The sequence below is a fragment of the Daucus carota genome, chromosome 5, assembly GCF_001625215.2.
Source record: "Daucus carota subsp. sativus chromosome 5, DH1 v3.0, whole genome shotgun sequence".
NCBI lineage: Eukaryota > Viridiplantae > Streptophyta > Magnoliopsida > Apiales > Apiaceae > Daucus > Daucus carota.
The window spans coordinates 38,424,378-38,440,268 of record NC_030385.2 but is presented as its reverse complement, the minus strand read 5'-3'; the positions used below and the strand labels follow the sequence as shown (position 1 = coordinate 38,440,268).

Sequence of the window (15,891 nt, the reverse complement as noted above, 5' to 3'; positions counted from 1 at the left end):
GACAAGAACCAGTACAGCAAAGGAGCAGATGAATTATGAATATATGAACTTGTGGATTACAAAAAGCGACTTGTAGGGGGATTTCAGATTTTCAAACTAATGAGCTTCAGTTATACATCCTAATGTTTCTATTTCCTTCAACTATAACAAAATTAGTTCCAAGGACTATATACACAGAGCACGACTGCCTGTAGAGGAAGTTGCTTTCCTCCATGTGCTCATGCTAGTACAATTGTTTGAGTTTTAATAGTATGGAGATGCAAAGCCCATAGTCATGTGTTCTATGTATATTGCAAACATTGCCTGGTCACTTGGATGGCCATGGAAAAAAGTTCATTACTATGACTAAAGCTGTCATGACAGTACACAGTTTTATTAATAACAATAAATAGGCACTGCTGCAAATTTAGACAATTCACAAACTTCCCTAGTATCCTCGTATTCTTTCAACAGGTGCTTTGTTAATGATTAATATAAAAGCATGTTACGTGTAAACTGGAAGCTCAATTGACGGTAGTTTGTTCAGCCATCACATTAACCTATCAATCACTCAACAGTGAAGATATTCCTGATGCATATTTAATTTTATTACTGTTTCTGAAACATATTGTTAGAAAGATGAAGGACAAAGATTTAATTCATTCTCATTTGTGTGCGTATGACTATTGTAATTTAAGAGAAAACCTCTTAAACCAGTAAAGTAGCAAGTTACCTGAAAACCTTTGTACTTGATAAGCTCTTTAATTCGATCAACAACAAACAGTTGCCCTTCGTCATCGAAGTAACCAAGATCACCCGTATGTACCCAGCCCTGTGCATCTATAGTAAGATTTGTGGCCTGTGGATTTTTGAAGTAACCTGATAGCAGAATAATGCACATCAACAAAGACTAAAAGATTGGCACATATAAACTGGATAAAGACCATATGTATGTTTTCAAACTTAGAACCAAATTACTTGAGATGTACAAAATCATTTCAAGTAGGTGCCTCAGCAATCCAAAAAAAGATCTCTACTAATGATTCCAACAGCAAAAGATAAGCAACAGAATTGGAAGAACTAAAAATCTATCAATTGTTTTGATAGTAAAATGAGACTCATCAACTAATGTGTTTCTGTTCATTTTTTTTCTCTAGACAAATATACTCAAGATTTGAGTTGTGTACCTTGCATCATATTAGGTCCTCGAACCCAGATTTCACCTAATTGGTTAGGAGGAAGAGGCTTCTGTGTATCAACACTAACAATTTGGGATTCAACTCCTGGAACAAGCAGTCCTGCTGAACCAGTATGTCGAGGACCCCCCAATTGATTCTCCACTGAAACGATTCCACAAGTTTCGGTCATACCATAACCCTGAAAGGACGGAATTTATACATTAGTAAGGCACCTGTCAACCTAAAGAAATACACAAATATCACGTTCTTGAAACATTAGTCACAGAATTCCTAATTTACTGAAACAGTAAACATACACCACTATCAAATTCTAGAAACATACAGTCTTTAAACTACTCAAACTTCTCTTCTATAATATATGAATTCAGCATAAAAATGCATGCAAAACCATCTAATCACAATAATGGAAGAACAATATTGTTAAATATCAGACCAAAAATAGTCAAATATATAGTCATCAATCAAATTATCAAGTAAACAATAATATCACCGTGTTTTTATGATTTTATCTCGCTCCTAGTTTGGGGACAGTAATTTTAATGGAAGTGTTCTGTTTTTTGCAATCAACCCTATAAATTATTTTTCCTTACACTTCCACAAACCAAACGAACTTTATTCAATTCAACAATTGTAACGAACTTTATTTAATTTATCAACTGTAAGGAAGTGGTCAACATGAAAATTCAAATAGTTAGATTATATACACTAACAAAGTTGATGGTAAATCTATAAGCCAAAAAACACAAAAAACTATTAAAGCTTCCTCAGTTTGATCCATAAGCAATGGCGTTTCTTTTTTTATTTTTATATCATGAATTTATATTTGATGAATCAAACTATTGATAAACCAAGGTACCTGGATAACCAAGGCCCGAGGAAAATTCTTAGCACATTCCTGCATCAAATCCTTCCCCAAAGGAGCAGCACCAGACCCAATCTGCTTTAATGATGACAAATCATACTTCTTAACCAAACTCTGCTTAGCCAACGCAAGCACAACCGGCGGCACAATCCACAAATGTGTGACTCTAAACTTCTCAATAGCCCTCAATATCATCTCGAAATCAAATTTCGGCACTGCAAGAACAGTGCTACCTCTTTGCAACTGACCAAAAGTAATCAGAGCCAACCCAAACACATGAAACATAGGCACAACACACATATAAACACTATCAACCTCCCCCAACAGGTCTTGATCACTATTCAACATCAAAGAAGCGGCAATAAAATTCCTATGACTCAAAATCACACCTTTACTAATCCCAGTAGTACCAGATGAATACAACAATGCAGCAGTATCATTACCACCAACTTTTGGCAAATTTACCACAACCCCGTTATTTTTTACCAAATCAGTAAAAAGGGTAATTTTGCTTTCACCCTTGAACTCGCTGAAACCATCTTGTTCTTGACAACCCATTAACACAACTGGTAAATTAAACTTTTTTACCTTACCCAGTAACTCAGGGACAGTAAAAATAAGCTTAGGGTCACAATCTTTAACCTGTTTCTCCACCTCGGGAACTGTGTAAGCCGGGTTGGCTGTAGTAGCTATAGCCCCTGCAGCGATGATCCCGAGAAAAGCGACCGGAAACTCGATGGAATTGGGCGCGAAAATGAGAACGACGTCGTTCTTGTTGATACCCATCTGGTGTAAATTGCTGGAGAGGTTAGTAACGGCGGTTTTGAGGCCGGAGAAAGTTAAGGTTTCGCCGGAATTGGAGTCGATTAAAGCGGGTTTGGTGGCGGAAGAAGCGGTGTTGCGTAAGAGGAATGAGATCATGGAGAGATTGGGGTCTTTGGGGAGTGTTAACGGTGGCCGGAGTGACCGGAAAATGCCGTCCCGACCATAGCCAGATTTTTCCATTGTGTGTGTAAAGTGTGTGTGTGTTGTTTTTTGGAGGATGAGTATATAAATGATTAGTAGATAATGAGATTTATGATTATGAGATTATGAGCAAAAGTCAATAGCTTACTCTAATAGACTAGTCGCGAAGCAGCTTACAGCTTGAGCTTCTACTCGTACAAGTGTACGGCTAGTGAGAGCTGAGAAGCAGCCTGCAATTATTCTTTGGCATTCTCAGAGCCTTGCAAGTTGCAATATCCCTTATTACGCAAATCCAACAATGGACTAAAGCTCCAAATTTGGGACAATTTCGGTCTAAGAGGGGTGTATTGGATTGAGATTTTAAAGCATTTTTTTGCATTCATGAAATCCGAGGGTATTCTATTGGGATTGTTTGAAATCCATTAAAATCTTGAGGTATTCAATTGGGATTTTAAATTATGCCACAAAATCTGGTGGTATTCAATTGGGATTTTAAATTATGCTTTAAAATCCGATGGTATTCAATTGGGATTGTTTAAAATCCATTAAAATCTGATGATATTCAAATGCTGATGGATTTTTTTTCATTTCATAAAATGATGGATTTTGTGGCATTCTTCAGTGTATTTTAAGTTTTTTGAAATCCCACCAAATTCAATGGGATTTTGAAGCATTGTACCTAAATCCTATCAACTCTGCGACATTTCATCAAGAATCCGCACAAAATCAAAATCCCATACAATCCATTAAAATCCATATACTAAAAACAATGCATTAAAATCCCAATCGAATACACCCCCGTAAATCTTACCAACAGTGGCTGGTCCAAATTTAAACCGGTGAACAGTACTCGCTTAAATTTAGACTGGCATCTAAATTTTTTTAATAATATAATAATAACTTTTTATCTTTTGTATATTTAGTTAATTAAATGATTATATGTTAATATAATTATTGAATATTTATAAATTATATTTAATATATTATACTTAAATAATTATATATATTAATTATGAAATATAATAAAATTAAATACTTTTAAAATAATTCAAATTAACAACTCATTAAACTGCTCGATTTCAACAATTTCTTAGAAGACTTCGAAAAATAAAAAAAAAATAAAAATGCTCATATGGCACTTCGAGATGCATTAATTGAGCATTTGTCGGAACAATATATTAATTCGTAGTAGTATTGAATCTTTGTAAATTTTATTTTAGTTGATTAAATAACATGTTAAATTTTCTTTTATTTTCTTTGTTTAAATGTAGTGTTTTTCTAATTTAATGAATTTATTGAGTTTAATATTAATATGAACTATCATATCATATTATTGTTAAAAAGATTAGGATAATAATATGAAAATTGTTAGAAGAATAAAATAGAGTAAATCACAAGATTGTGGCTAAACTATACACCGTTTTGCACAATTGTGGCTGAACTTTAAAAATGACGGAAACGTGGCCACTTTTTCACTCAGCTTTTTAAATTTGTGGCGGCCGTTAAGGACGTTAAAAGTTAGTTGACCATTCCCTGTTATTTAGGTGAAATAACACAATACGGGTATATAAAAAGGAAAAGGCGCGCTCTAATCAAGGTATTTGCGCGCGACTTACTTTACTTTCCTTAACCCATCTACACTTTAAAACCCTAACTACGAAAATCCCAGATCTGTTCGTTCGTGTTCCCATAAGTTTGCTTATCAATGGACTGGTTTATGCGAAGTAGGGCTTCGATGCACATGTATGGAGATGCTGAGTGCCCTAATTATAAAGGTAACAAGTTCGATGCCCTAACTGACTTGTGTTTTTTTGATGTTGTTGCTTTACATAACTTGACAGTAGTATAATGTTGTTGTGGTCCCAAATCTGTTTCACAAACTCATATATATATGTTTATTTTTGTTGGAATCTTTGTTTATGTGTGACATTGCTTTTGAATGGACCCATATGTCTCTCTGTTTGATGATATGTCAATGAGAACTAGTAAAATAATGGACCCCTTTCGACCCCTTTTTTAATAGTGTATATCCATGTGACTTTCTTTATTGCAGAGTATCCCTCTTTCTTTACTATAAAACTCTATCATGGGGGTCAGTTTGACTGTTTGAACACCAAATTTATGGGTTATAAAGTTGATTACTTTGATTTCTGCAACTTGGATCGAATGTCTGTGTTTGAAGTAAGTGCAATGGTTGGTGAGGCTATTGGTCGTAAATCAGCTGGAATGGAACTGTATTTTAAATCACCAAAAGAGGGTATGGATCAAGTTGGTAGGTTAGAAACAGATGCTGAGGTTAGGATGATGACAGATCTGATTAATGATGAAGTCGAATATGTTGAGGTTTTTGCTGTTCTTATTGAACCTCTAGAAGTACAAGGATTGCCATTAAGTAGGCCAATAGATAATGAAGCTGTTATAGACCTGGAACAAGAAGGATTTGGGAATACGGATGGAAGTAGTTTAGAAGATGAATCCAGTGAGACAGAGGTTGCTCAGCCTAGGGAGAAGCCTGTTGTGAAGAAAAAGAAATTTAAGAAAGTTGGGAAGAAACCCCCCCCCCCAGGAAGAAATGTGCTAAGAGGCCAGCATTTGAATGTACTGATGAGGTAGGTGATGGGGGTGACAACACTGGGGGTGCTGATGAGCCTCATGCTGAGACTGAGAAGGCCAATAATGAGACTCAAACTGAGGATGCTGGGATTGGCAATGATGGTGCTAATAAGAACACTGGGGGTGACAACACTGGGAGTGCCAATGAATTCAATTGGAATTTTGAGACTGACTTTGAGGGTCCCGAGAAAGAAAATGAGGATGGTAATAATGATGGTGCACAAAATGAGGATGAACATAATGAGTTTGAGGAGTGCTTTGAAGGGCAAGAAGCTAACTTTGACAGGGTTAGGACTGAGGAAGAGTCAGATGAAGATGATGATGAATGGTTTCCAGACACCTCAAATGATGGCAACTCTGATCATGATGACTCCATGGATTATGCCAATGAAGATGAGTCTGACCTGCATGAGCCTCATGGTCAGGAAGAGGTTCACAGAGAAGACATTGAATTGAATGATGACTTGATTGAGAGTGAGGATGAAAGGATTGCAGTCAGCATTGAGGATGAGGTTGATGGTGATTTCCCAGAGTTCAATGAGGAAACTGACATGGCCAATCCTCAGTTCAAAATTGGCTTGGTTTTCACTAGTGGTGAAGTGTTGAAAAGGGCTGTGAAGAGTCATGCCATCCTTGAAAGGAGGCCAGTTATCAGACATCCTAACATGGGAAGCAAGATTCAGTTCATGTGCACCCCTCCATGTAATTGGAAGATATATGCAAGCAAATGTCAAAGGACTCAGTCTTATCAGATTAGGACTTATAGGAGGAGACACACCTGCCAAGCCACATTTCATCATAAACAGATCACTGCAGATTGGATAGCATGGGAGTACATTGATGATATTAGGATGAATCCTAAGTGGGAAGGGGAAGCTTTTCAGAAGAAGGTGGTAAATGACTTGGGCTGCCATGTCAATAAGTCAATGTGCTACAGAGCAAAAAACATAGCTTTGAAGGCTATTAATGGAACTCATGAGGAGTCTTATGCTCAAGTGTGGGATTATGGAAATGAAATTAAGAGAGTAATGCCAGAAAGCACAGTGACAATTGAGTTGGAGGAAATTGAAGCTGGCCAGGATAGAGGTAGGTTTAAAAGGATGTATATATGCCTTGGGCCAGTAAAAAGAGGGTACAAGGCAGGTTGCAGACCTGTGATTGGGCTGGATGGCTGCCATCTTAAGGGACCATTTGGAGGTCAGCTGCTAACTGCTGTTGGGATGGATCCAGAGGATGGAATGTATCCTATAGCATGGAGTGTTGTTGATGCTGAAAACAATGACAACTGGTGCTGGTTTATGAGACTTCTGAAGGCTGATCTCAACATTAACAATGATGGAGCTTGGACTTTTATAAGTGACAAACAAAAGGGCCTTATTCATGCACTGGAGGAGTTGTGTCCAAATGCAGAACACAGATTCTGTGTTATGCATTTGTACAACAACATGCATAAGGAGCATAAGGGCCTTGGATTGAGGTCTCTACTTTGGAGTGCAGCAAGGTCAACCACTGCTTACCACTTTGACAGAAATATGGAAAGCATTAAGAAGGTATATCTTCTATTCATGCTTAGTACTTTGTTATTGCTTTGTGATTGTTGTGCTTTTATTGCTTTTATTGATGTGTTTTTATTGCTTTGTCAAATTAGCTGAGTATAAAGTGCTGGGATTGGCTAAATGAGAAGCCAAAAGAGCAATGGAGTAGGTCAGGCTTTAGAACCACTTGCAAATCTGACATATTTGTCAACAACCACTGTGAGGTCTTCAATGCCTCAATCAGAAAAGTGAGACATTTGCCAATCATAGCAATGCTTAGGGCCATACACATGGCTGTCATGAAAAGAATCCAAAGGAGGATGGCTGAGGGTCAAAGCTGGGAAAGTGAATTTTGTCCTAATCCTATGAAAAGATTGGAAGAGTAAGTCATCACCTGTCTTACATTAACTTGCCATATAATTTTACATACATTAACTTCATTTGAAATTTGTACAGGGCAAATAGGAAATCTGTGGCATGCCATGTTGTGTGGTCAGGAGGGCCTAGATATCTAGTTCAGACATCAGCAGGAGGGTATGAGTTGGTTGTTGACATTGTTCAAAGGACCTGTGCCTGCAAAAAATGGCAACTTACTGGAATCCCATGTTTTCATGCTGTTGCTTGTCTAAATTCACATGATTTTAATCTCCATGACTATGTGCATAGGTGTTACTCAGTTAACATGTTCAAGAAGGTACTTTTTTCTTCACTAGCATTGATTTAAATGTTTAACAAGTTTGTATTAGGTATTAATTTCAACTTTGGTAGGTGTACTCCTATTATGTGGAGCCAATTAATGGGAGGGAGGAATGAGAGAAGACTGCTTATGCCAGGCCCCTACCACCAGTTGTAAAACCCTCAATTGGCAGGCCTAAGCTTAAAAGAAACAGAAAAAATGACATACCACAAGATCCAGAGGCAACTTCTTTAAAGAGACACAAAAACAGTGTGCAGTGTGGTAAATGCAAATCTTGGGGCCACAATAAAAGGACATGCACTGGAAAGGTATTTTGTTGATATTGTTTGATATTGCTTGATGTTGTTTGACATTATTTTCTTTACTTTTCATTTAGTGTACTGAGAAGACAAATGAAGGGCCTACTGATGGGACAAATGCAAATGCTAATACTGAGGGGGTTGTTGAAGAACAGCCTCAAGTTGGTGAGGCAGAGCAAGTTGGAGAGGAGACAAATGCTAATGCTGCTGCAAACACTGGTGAGCCTGAGGAAGGGGGTGAAGAATTTGCCACTGACTTCATCCCAGGTGCATCTCAACCTACAACTCAAGTGGATGAAAGCCAAGGAGGTGTGTTCCAACCTCAGACAACACCTACCACTACAGCAGCAGGGTCAAGTGGAATTAGGCTCAAAGGATGGCAGAAGCAGAAAAAAGCAGTCACCACAAGGGCTGAAATTCTGAGAGCAAGAAGTGCTAGGGAGAAGAAAATCAACAAGAAATATGTTGATTGAAATTATGCATCCACTACTATTTGAATGTACTGATGATGGCCTAGTATTTTCATCAAAACTGTTAAGCCTAATAGGTTGAAACTATGATGTTTTTGTTTGTCTGGCCTTTATTTTGTGTGCCAAAAATTGTGGCAAGTCTTTTGTCAAGTTGGTTGTTTGCCAGGTCTTTTGTATGCCAAATGGGCCACAAGAATTGTGTAGTTATTTGGAATCATGTTATGCAAGTACTCTACTTATTTGGAATCATGTTATTCAATTGTTCTACTTATATCATGTCTTCAACTTCACTTTCATCTTACCATTTAAACCACATTCACTAGCCAAAACATCATATTCACTAACTAAAACACTCACTGCAGACATAAAATTCACTGCAAACTAGTAGCTTTCAATTTATTGCAACACCAACCACTAGCATCACAAACCATAAACACGACCTTACACACATTCATTACAACTGCACTAGTGCTAGAAACACACCCAACCATACAAACATTCATTGTTCACTGCACCTATCATAATTTATTTCTTCTCACTACCACTAAACACATACAGCACCAACCAAACTAAACATATTACACACATTCGAAGCCTCCATTTTTTGTTTTCCTTCTTCTGGGCTTCAAGGACTTGATTCTCGTAATTTGCTTCCATGTCCCTCAGCCTCCTCAACAGACCTGGAATGACAACTTGTGCTCGACTGCATAAAGGACCATCAACCCACTGGAAATACCTGCATCCGTTGGTTCCCCCTATACAATTTTTGAACCTTCGTCCTGCGTTAGCGTCAGTCCATGCAACTCGATCAGCAGCGACTCTACCACAATAACAAAACGACATGATTAACAGAAGAAGGAGGTGAAAATGGGGGTTAAAGTTTGCTTCTTTACACTTACAGAGGTGTGTGTATCGGTATTATATATATACAAGCAATTTTGACCGTTGTAATTTAATTAAATACTGAATTACCCCTGCTCCGTTAGTGCCGTTAGGGGTTTTTTGACGGCCGCCACAAATTTAAAAAGCGGAGTGAAAAGGTGGCCACGTTTCCGTCATTTTTAAAGTTCAGCCACAATTGTGCAAAACGGTGTATAGTTTAGCCACACTCTTGTAATTTACTCAATAAAATATTAATATATGAATTTGGACCAAAATTTGGGCCAAACTGTTGGAATGGAGTGATAGTTCGATCTAAATTTGGATCAAGATTTAGGCCAAAAACTGGTTCCATCGTTGGAGATGGCTTTAACCCTCTCGTCCATTTTTAAAAAAATTGAAAAATCTCCCGTGTCAAATCAATAGTTAATGTGAAAATTTCAATTCCATATTTTTCAAAAAGAAGTTATGTTTGATGGCAAATTTAACGATAATCATGTAATTTGTCAAACAAACGTCATACGACCCTCTGTTTTTTTGTTTTCGAATACTTGAAATTTGACTTTTGTGTACATATATTTCGAATACTTGAATTTTTTTATGAAATAAAGTATAAATTTAATATTTTTATTTAAAAAAAATTTAAAATTAATATTTTTAATTATATAGTCAAATCTCTTTAATTAAAGTTGTGTGTCAAAAAAGTCAAGTATTTGATCATAAAATTCTAAACCGTAGTTTTAGAAAAAAATCATTGCTGATAATTTCATATTCGAAGACAAAGTTTCAAATTGTATTTTTCCCAAAAAATCATTAATAATTTTTATAATTTTATTTGAAATTATATTTTTTCACATTTTAAAAAACTAACTATACAAATATCTTAATAAACCTGAATATTCGTAAAAAAATTCCTTTAAATGATTATATTGAAACTTTTCCTTTACTGTAATTTTCTGGACTCTCCTAATAAGATTTCCAAAAACCAATTACACCCCACAAAAAAACAAGCACCATCACATCACTGAATTAAGGTGAGCTCTCCCTGTATGTTTATCTCTTAAAAAATGGCTTCTTTACTTTCGACTTGTATAATTAATCGTCTATCTCTACTTCGATTCAATCCAAAACCCTTGTTTATTCCACATAATCAATCCAAAGGTTGAGACTTTTTGATTAATCTTGAACAACCCATATCTTGAAATTTCAATTTTGTTACATAATATTGTTTTCTTGCAGGTTATTATCATTTTACTAGGCGGTTCTTGATTTCTTCATCGATGGCTTCGGGTCCAAAAGAAAACCCATCTAACAATCCGGGTCTTCATGTCACTCCAGATGAAGCCACTAAAGGATATATAATGCAGCAAACTGTATGTCACTATGTTTATATTTGTGCTTTCTTGATTTTAGTAACTGTATCCAATATGTGTGATTATTGGGGCAAGTTTTTTAGCTATGCTGCTTAGTGCTTACTGTCTTCAAAATTTGTCAATTATTAGAGTAAAGAACTGGCATGATTAATTACAATCTATTCTTGATGGATGTTATCTATGGTGGACTGTCTTCTAATTAGCCATTACTCGTTACTGGATTCTGCTTGCACATAGTATTAAGCTACTAATACCGGTGTTAGTGTAAATGGTCATACATTTTAAACCAGATATATCACAGTAAATTTGTGGAGGAATTTAAGAATTTTTGTCGATGTAAGGGAGGTATTTTTAGAAATTATCAAGATATGAAAGGTAAAAATTGTACATTATCCTTATTTTAATTGAATATAATATGAAGACTGAGCAAGCTTATATTTATGCAAACATTGTATTTTGTTTCAGATGTTTCGGATCAAGGATCCGAAAGTCAGCCTTGATTTTTACTCGCGTGTGCTCGGCATGTCGTAAGTCTTCTCTTTCAGTTTTCAGATAAACTTAGTTTTAAATTTTGATTTCTCATATGTTTTATCGGATGCAAACTCGGATTGACTTGAGAGTGTTGTTTTTTTCATATATGTTTTGGTCGACTTGTGCCAATCTGGAAGATAGATGTATTCATGCCTAAAAAACAATTAACAAACGGGGGTTGTCTATTCTGAATTTTCACTATACAGAGACAAAAGGCGGCCTTTTATGTTCTGTTATAGTTTGTGTGTTCGTTGTGTGATCAGCTATACATATCAGGGTTAACCTGAATGGTCTGAGAATTTATGTTCTATTTTTTTCCTTAGGGGTTTTGGTCCAAGTGAGAACTTTAGGGGGGGGGGGAAAACTGAAAACAGTTTTTCCATATTTAAATTTGATTTCAACCGCTTTTCTTTCAACTTCCAGTGTTTCAGAATTAGAGTTCTTAACTTCCTACTCTAACAAGTTCCCCGTTAATTCATTGCAACTCATTATTGCTATCAGTATTTCCAGGCGCAGTGCAGTATGTACTTTTGTGCAAGTACAACTGTACAGGGTCACAGTCTCAATCTACAAGAGTTATTTGTTTTTATTAATGTATATCTTTAGGTTACCGTCATCATTGATTTATCCCGGCTCTGTTTTCTCTCAGGTTGCTCAAGAGGTTGGATTTTCCAGATAGTAAATTTAGCTTGTATTTTCTTGGATATGAGGTAAAAACATTGAGCTCCATTCTGGAATTATTTTCCTCTACTTATCTATATCTACTATGAGAAATCAATGCATGGCTGACTAGTTATGTTGTGGTTTCTAGAACTTGGCTGAAGCTAGTGAATTACTTCAGCATCTCTAGTTTTCGACTAGAAAGCATAGGATAACCTGCAATAATGCGTTTTCATCTATTTGGCTTAGGATCCAGCTTCAGCTCCAGAAAATCCAGCTGAGCGCACTGCTTGGACCTTCAGCAAGAAGGCTACTATTGAGCTCACGCAGTAAGATAAATTTGTAGAAAGTTTATTTATGTTTCTTGCTCCACTGGCTGTATCACATATTCACATATTCACTGGCAATACTTGTCACAGTAATTGGGGTACAGAGAGCGATCCTGATTTCAAATACCATAATGGGAACTCCGATCCTCGAGGCTTCGGTAAGACTCTCGTTCAAAGAGAACTTTAATATGTATCTCTGAATAAAATATATGATTTCAGAGAATAATGGACCAAATAAATCCCTCCTAGGCTTTAAATATTTTCAGAAGGTTTATTTTTCAACACATCTATGCCTCCGCCCCCCCCCCCCCCCCCCCCAAAAAAAAAAAAAAAAAATAAAATTGTATAAAATAAAAATAATACTCCCTCCGTCCCTCCCATTTTTTATCAAATGGGTTGGGCATGGAGGTTAAAAAATATGTATAAAGCAGTGGAAAAGAGAAAGAAAAGTGGGTGAAGTGGTGGGACCCATTGATTTTTAATGTATAAAATTAAGATAGTGGAGTAAAAGTAGTGTGAAAAGGAAAGAAAAGTGGAGAAGTGGTGGGACCCATTGACTATATTTGGTAAGTTTTGAAATGTAAAGAATTGGATGGGACACCCCAAAAAGGAAAGTGTAAAGAAATGGAAGGGACGGAGGGAGTAATTAATTTGGGGACGATGTTGTTCTGCTGTCCACAAAATTTCTGGGCGAATGGTTCTAACCTTAATTATATATCCCTCTCCTACATATGATGTTTAGCTTGTGCATTTCCCCCTGTGCTTTCTCTCCTAGGATGCAGAAGTTTCCTATATGAGAGAATCTGTTTTAAGAATGATAATAGGATATTTCTAACTGAAAACTAGTAATGTGTTATGTCTCTCATATTGCTTCCAGGGCACATAGGCATTACTGTTGATGACACATACAAGGCCTGTGAAAGATTTGAAAGCCTTGGAGTGGAATTTGTGAAAAAACCTGATGATGGTACTTTTTATTCTCATATAGTTGAAATATATAATGTCTTATGATGCAGAATTATCTAGTATATTAAGCAAGTTACTTGTTGGTTTGTTTTCTTTAATTAATAATATGATTAGTAGTTAGTTAATCAACGGTATAATATTTAGATAAATATATATTATCATTGGTTATAGAAAATGCTTTGAAGTGAACATTAATTTTTAAGGGTTGTGATTTGAGTTGCCTGTAAACTTTTGGAATGATGTTATATATTTTGCTAATTACTTCTTGTTGTGTAACTTAAAAGTGTTAATTAAAATCTACACAACATACGAATAGTTGATTTGATTAAAGTTAATATGCTTATAAACTCTTTGATCGAGAGAAACGTGTTGGAAATTTTGACTTGTACAACCTAAGGTACGGCTCAAACTCTACATGAAAGCCATGACAAGCTTTATAAATTCTAGCTGACAGCCGGTGCAAAGCGCAGGTTTATCTTAAATGGTTTATATTTCAGTAATTTATTTTTGTTAATTTTTTTAAAAATAGATTATAATGTAATTATCAGGATTTTATATATTTTTATATCTTTAAAACAAATAGTGTAGAAGTTAAAATTTGATATGATGTTGGTAGGAATCGAACCTTAAACATTTGTATGAACATTTTTTTGTATTATAACTACTGGTTCATCAATTTAAGCTGACATTTTAATGGACGATTAGAAGGGGTAACCAAAAAACCATTCGAAACTACAAACTATACCTATGTTTCGTTATTATAGTTTAATATTAGTACATATAAACATTGCAGATCATAAATATTTTTTTTCAAAGGATGTGATCTGTATGTTTTGCTGCTTTGCTTTTGATGAATAATTGGCCTAGGTGAGTGGTCATTGGATTATAACACAACTACTCAACTGAGTAAGGATATCGGTCGAGTCTAAATCAAAATATGGTCCAGTAGTTTTTAGGCTTTATTCATTTAAGAGTAATTTCGTTCAAATGTACCAAAGAAGAAACAAAAAAAAATCTGGTTCAGTGTCCGAGATAATTAATTGGTACGCATAATTTGTGTTCTTTGCCAGTGTTCAACTTTTGCACGTTAAGTTTTAGCCTTTTTCCTGTATGAATTCTTGCAAACTCATGTTTATTACCATCCATATCTAACATTATTTTGTTGAACCCAGTGCCTGATATATAACAAAAATTATTGTCTGAAAGTAAGTTATTTAGCATTATTTTGGTGTACTCAGAGCTTCTTACTATATTTATAAAATTATTATATCTGAAAATTAATCATTTATGTTGCAAGTTGCGATAACTCTTGGAGCAATAAATTTGTTGTGCCATGGAAATTAGTCAAATTACAACTAGATCAAGTGTAAAGATGCTGAATCTGGATCATTTCTAAATTAACATTCTATGGTATAGGTTTCCATTTTTTGTGTCATTCACTAACATGCATTCTATCTAAGGTGTTTATAATGTCATAAATAGTTTTAGATATTAAATTACCGCAAAGTTATTCTGTTATTGCGAAGTAACTAATAAAATGTAATCTGAGTGCAGGTAAAATGAAAGGAATAGCGTTCATCAAGGACCCTGATGGTTATTGGATTGAAATCTTTGACACAAAAATTATCAAGGATGTAAGCGCTGGTGCTGCCTAATTTTTACCAACTAAATTCCAAAAATGTCATAGAGGGTTCATATGGCGCACTTGATACAAAGTCTAAAACTTTTACAAATTTCTGTTACTATTGTGAATTCTGGATGTATGAACAATAATAGAGGCTTTCTCTTTCACCCTGTCAATAAGTCTTGTATAAGATCATTCTGGTTTGGGACTGTTCTCCTGAGTTGCTAATTTATCCTAGTTTTGAAGTGGGGTTTGTGTAAAAGGAAGCAAAAGGGAAGAAATCAAAGGCTTGATTACATATTAGTTATATCATGGAGAGCAATAGGAATTAATCATGGATTCCGTTTAGTTCCCAGGTTTATTGTTTGCTCAAGTTAAGATAAATGTGTTTACAATCCCTCTCTTGTCTCGGTGTTTATAGAAATTTTGCCTTGATTTATTGAATTTATGGATGAATATATGCAAACAAAGGGTATTGGATTAGTGGAAGTAAGCACAGCCAGCTAGTCAGGCAGTCCTATATATATGGTTAGTTTAGTAGAAGACGTGGATTTCTACCTCTGAAATCTTAGTAGCGAGACATCTGGATATCTACTTCTGTAATCCTCTACATGGGATGAATTCGAGCTGCTATTAGCAAAAAGTTTTGCCAAGTTTTCTAACGAAATTAGTCATATGACACGATGAATAAAAAACTAAAACAACACACTCAGTGATAGAAATAATAATCAATATTTGTACCATTTTTTGTATCAATAATTATACTTTTTTTATTATAAAAAAACACCATCACTATGGTTTTTTTTAATTTTTTCAAATTCAAAAATAAAATAATATCAAGAAAGCTTTCTCCTGCTAGCGACACTGTCACTGTGGCTTCTTCAGTTGGTCAGTTTTATTGAAGTCAAT

General features: G+C 35.4%; 2 protein-coding genes across 3 annotated transcripts in view; one reads left to right on the top strand and one right to left on the bottom strand.

Annotated features, from left to right (window-relative positions):
- LOC108223931 (probable CoA ligase CCL7) overlaps positions 1-3,258 on the bottom strand; it is a 4,076-nt gene extending 818 nt beyond the window's left edge. Inside the window, exons 1-3 of the mRNA XM_017398405.2 lie at positions 2,035-3,258; positions 1,167-1,356; positions 713-858 (exon numbers count right to left, since the gene is read on the bottom strand). Of these exons, the coding sequence (XP_017253894.1) occupies positions 713-858; positions 1,167-1,356; positions 2,035-3,045 (1,347 nt within the window). The 5' untranslated portion in view covers positions 3,046-3,258. The remainder of the gene's footprint in view (positions 1-712; positions 859-1,166; positions 1,357-2,034) is intronic.
- Positions 3,259-10,423: 7,165 nt separating this feature from the next.
- Positions 10,424-15,227, top strand: LOC108220267 (lactoylglutathione lyase). 2 transcript variants are annotated; one of them, XM_017393988.2, is made up of 8 exons: positions 10,424-10,533; positions 10,739-10,872; positions 11,338-11,399; positions 12,053-12,113; positions 12,313-12,392; positions 12,483-12,550; positions 13,270-13,359; positions 14,913-15,227. In XM_017393988.2, the coding sequence occupies exons 2-8, from the start codon at positions 10,780-10,782 to the stop codon at positions 15,011-15,013; spliced, it is 555 nt and encodes a 184-aa protein (XP_017249477.1). In that variant the 5' UTR covers positions 10,424-10,533; positions 10,739-10,779; the 3' UTR covers positions 15,014-15,227. The 2 variants fall into 2 exon arrangements, with proteins under 2 accessions (XP_017249477.1, XP_017249476.1); XM_017393987.2 differs by having other exon boundaries at positions 10,523-10,660.
- The last annotated feature ends 664 nt before the right edge of the window (positions 15,228-15,891 follow it).

Bases quoted from the DNA above. Each gene is read 5' to 3' on its own strand.
- LOC108220267 (XM_017393987.2), top strand. From the start codon at position 10,567: ATGGCTTCTTTACTTTCGACTTGTATAATTAATCGTCTATCTCTACTT. The intron at 11,400-12,052 runs GTAAGTCTTCTC...GTTTTCTCTCAG, and splicing joins TCGCGTGTGCTCGGCATGTC to GTTGCTCAAGAGGTTGGATT. The intron at 12,114-12,312 runs GTAAAAACATTG...TATTTGGCTTAG, and splicing joins TGTATTTTCTTGGATATGAG to GATCCAGCTTCAGCTCCAGA.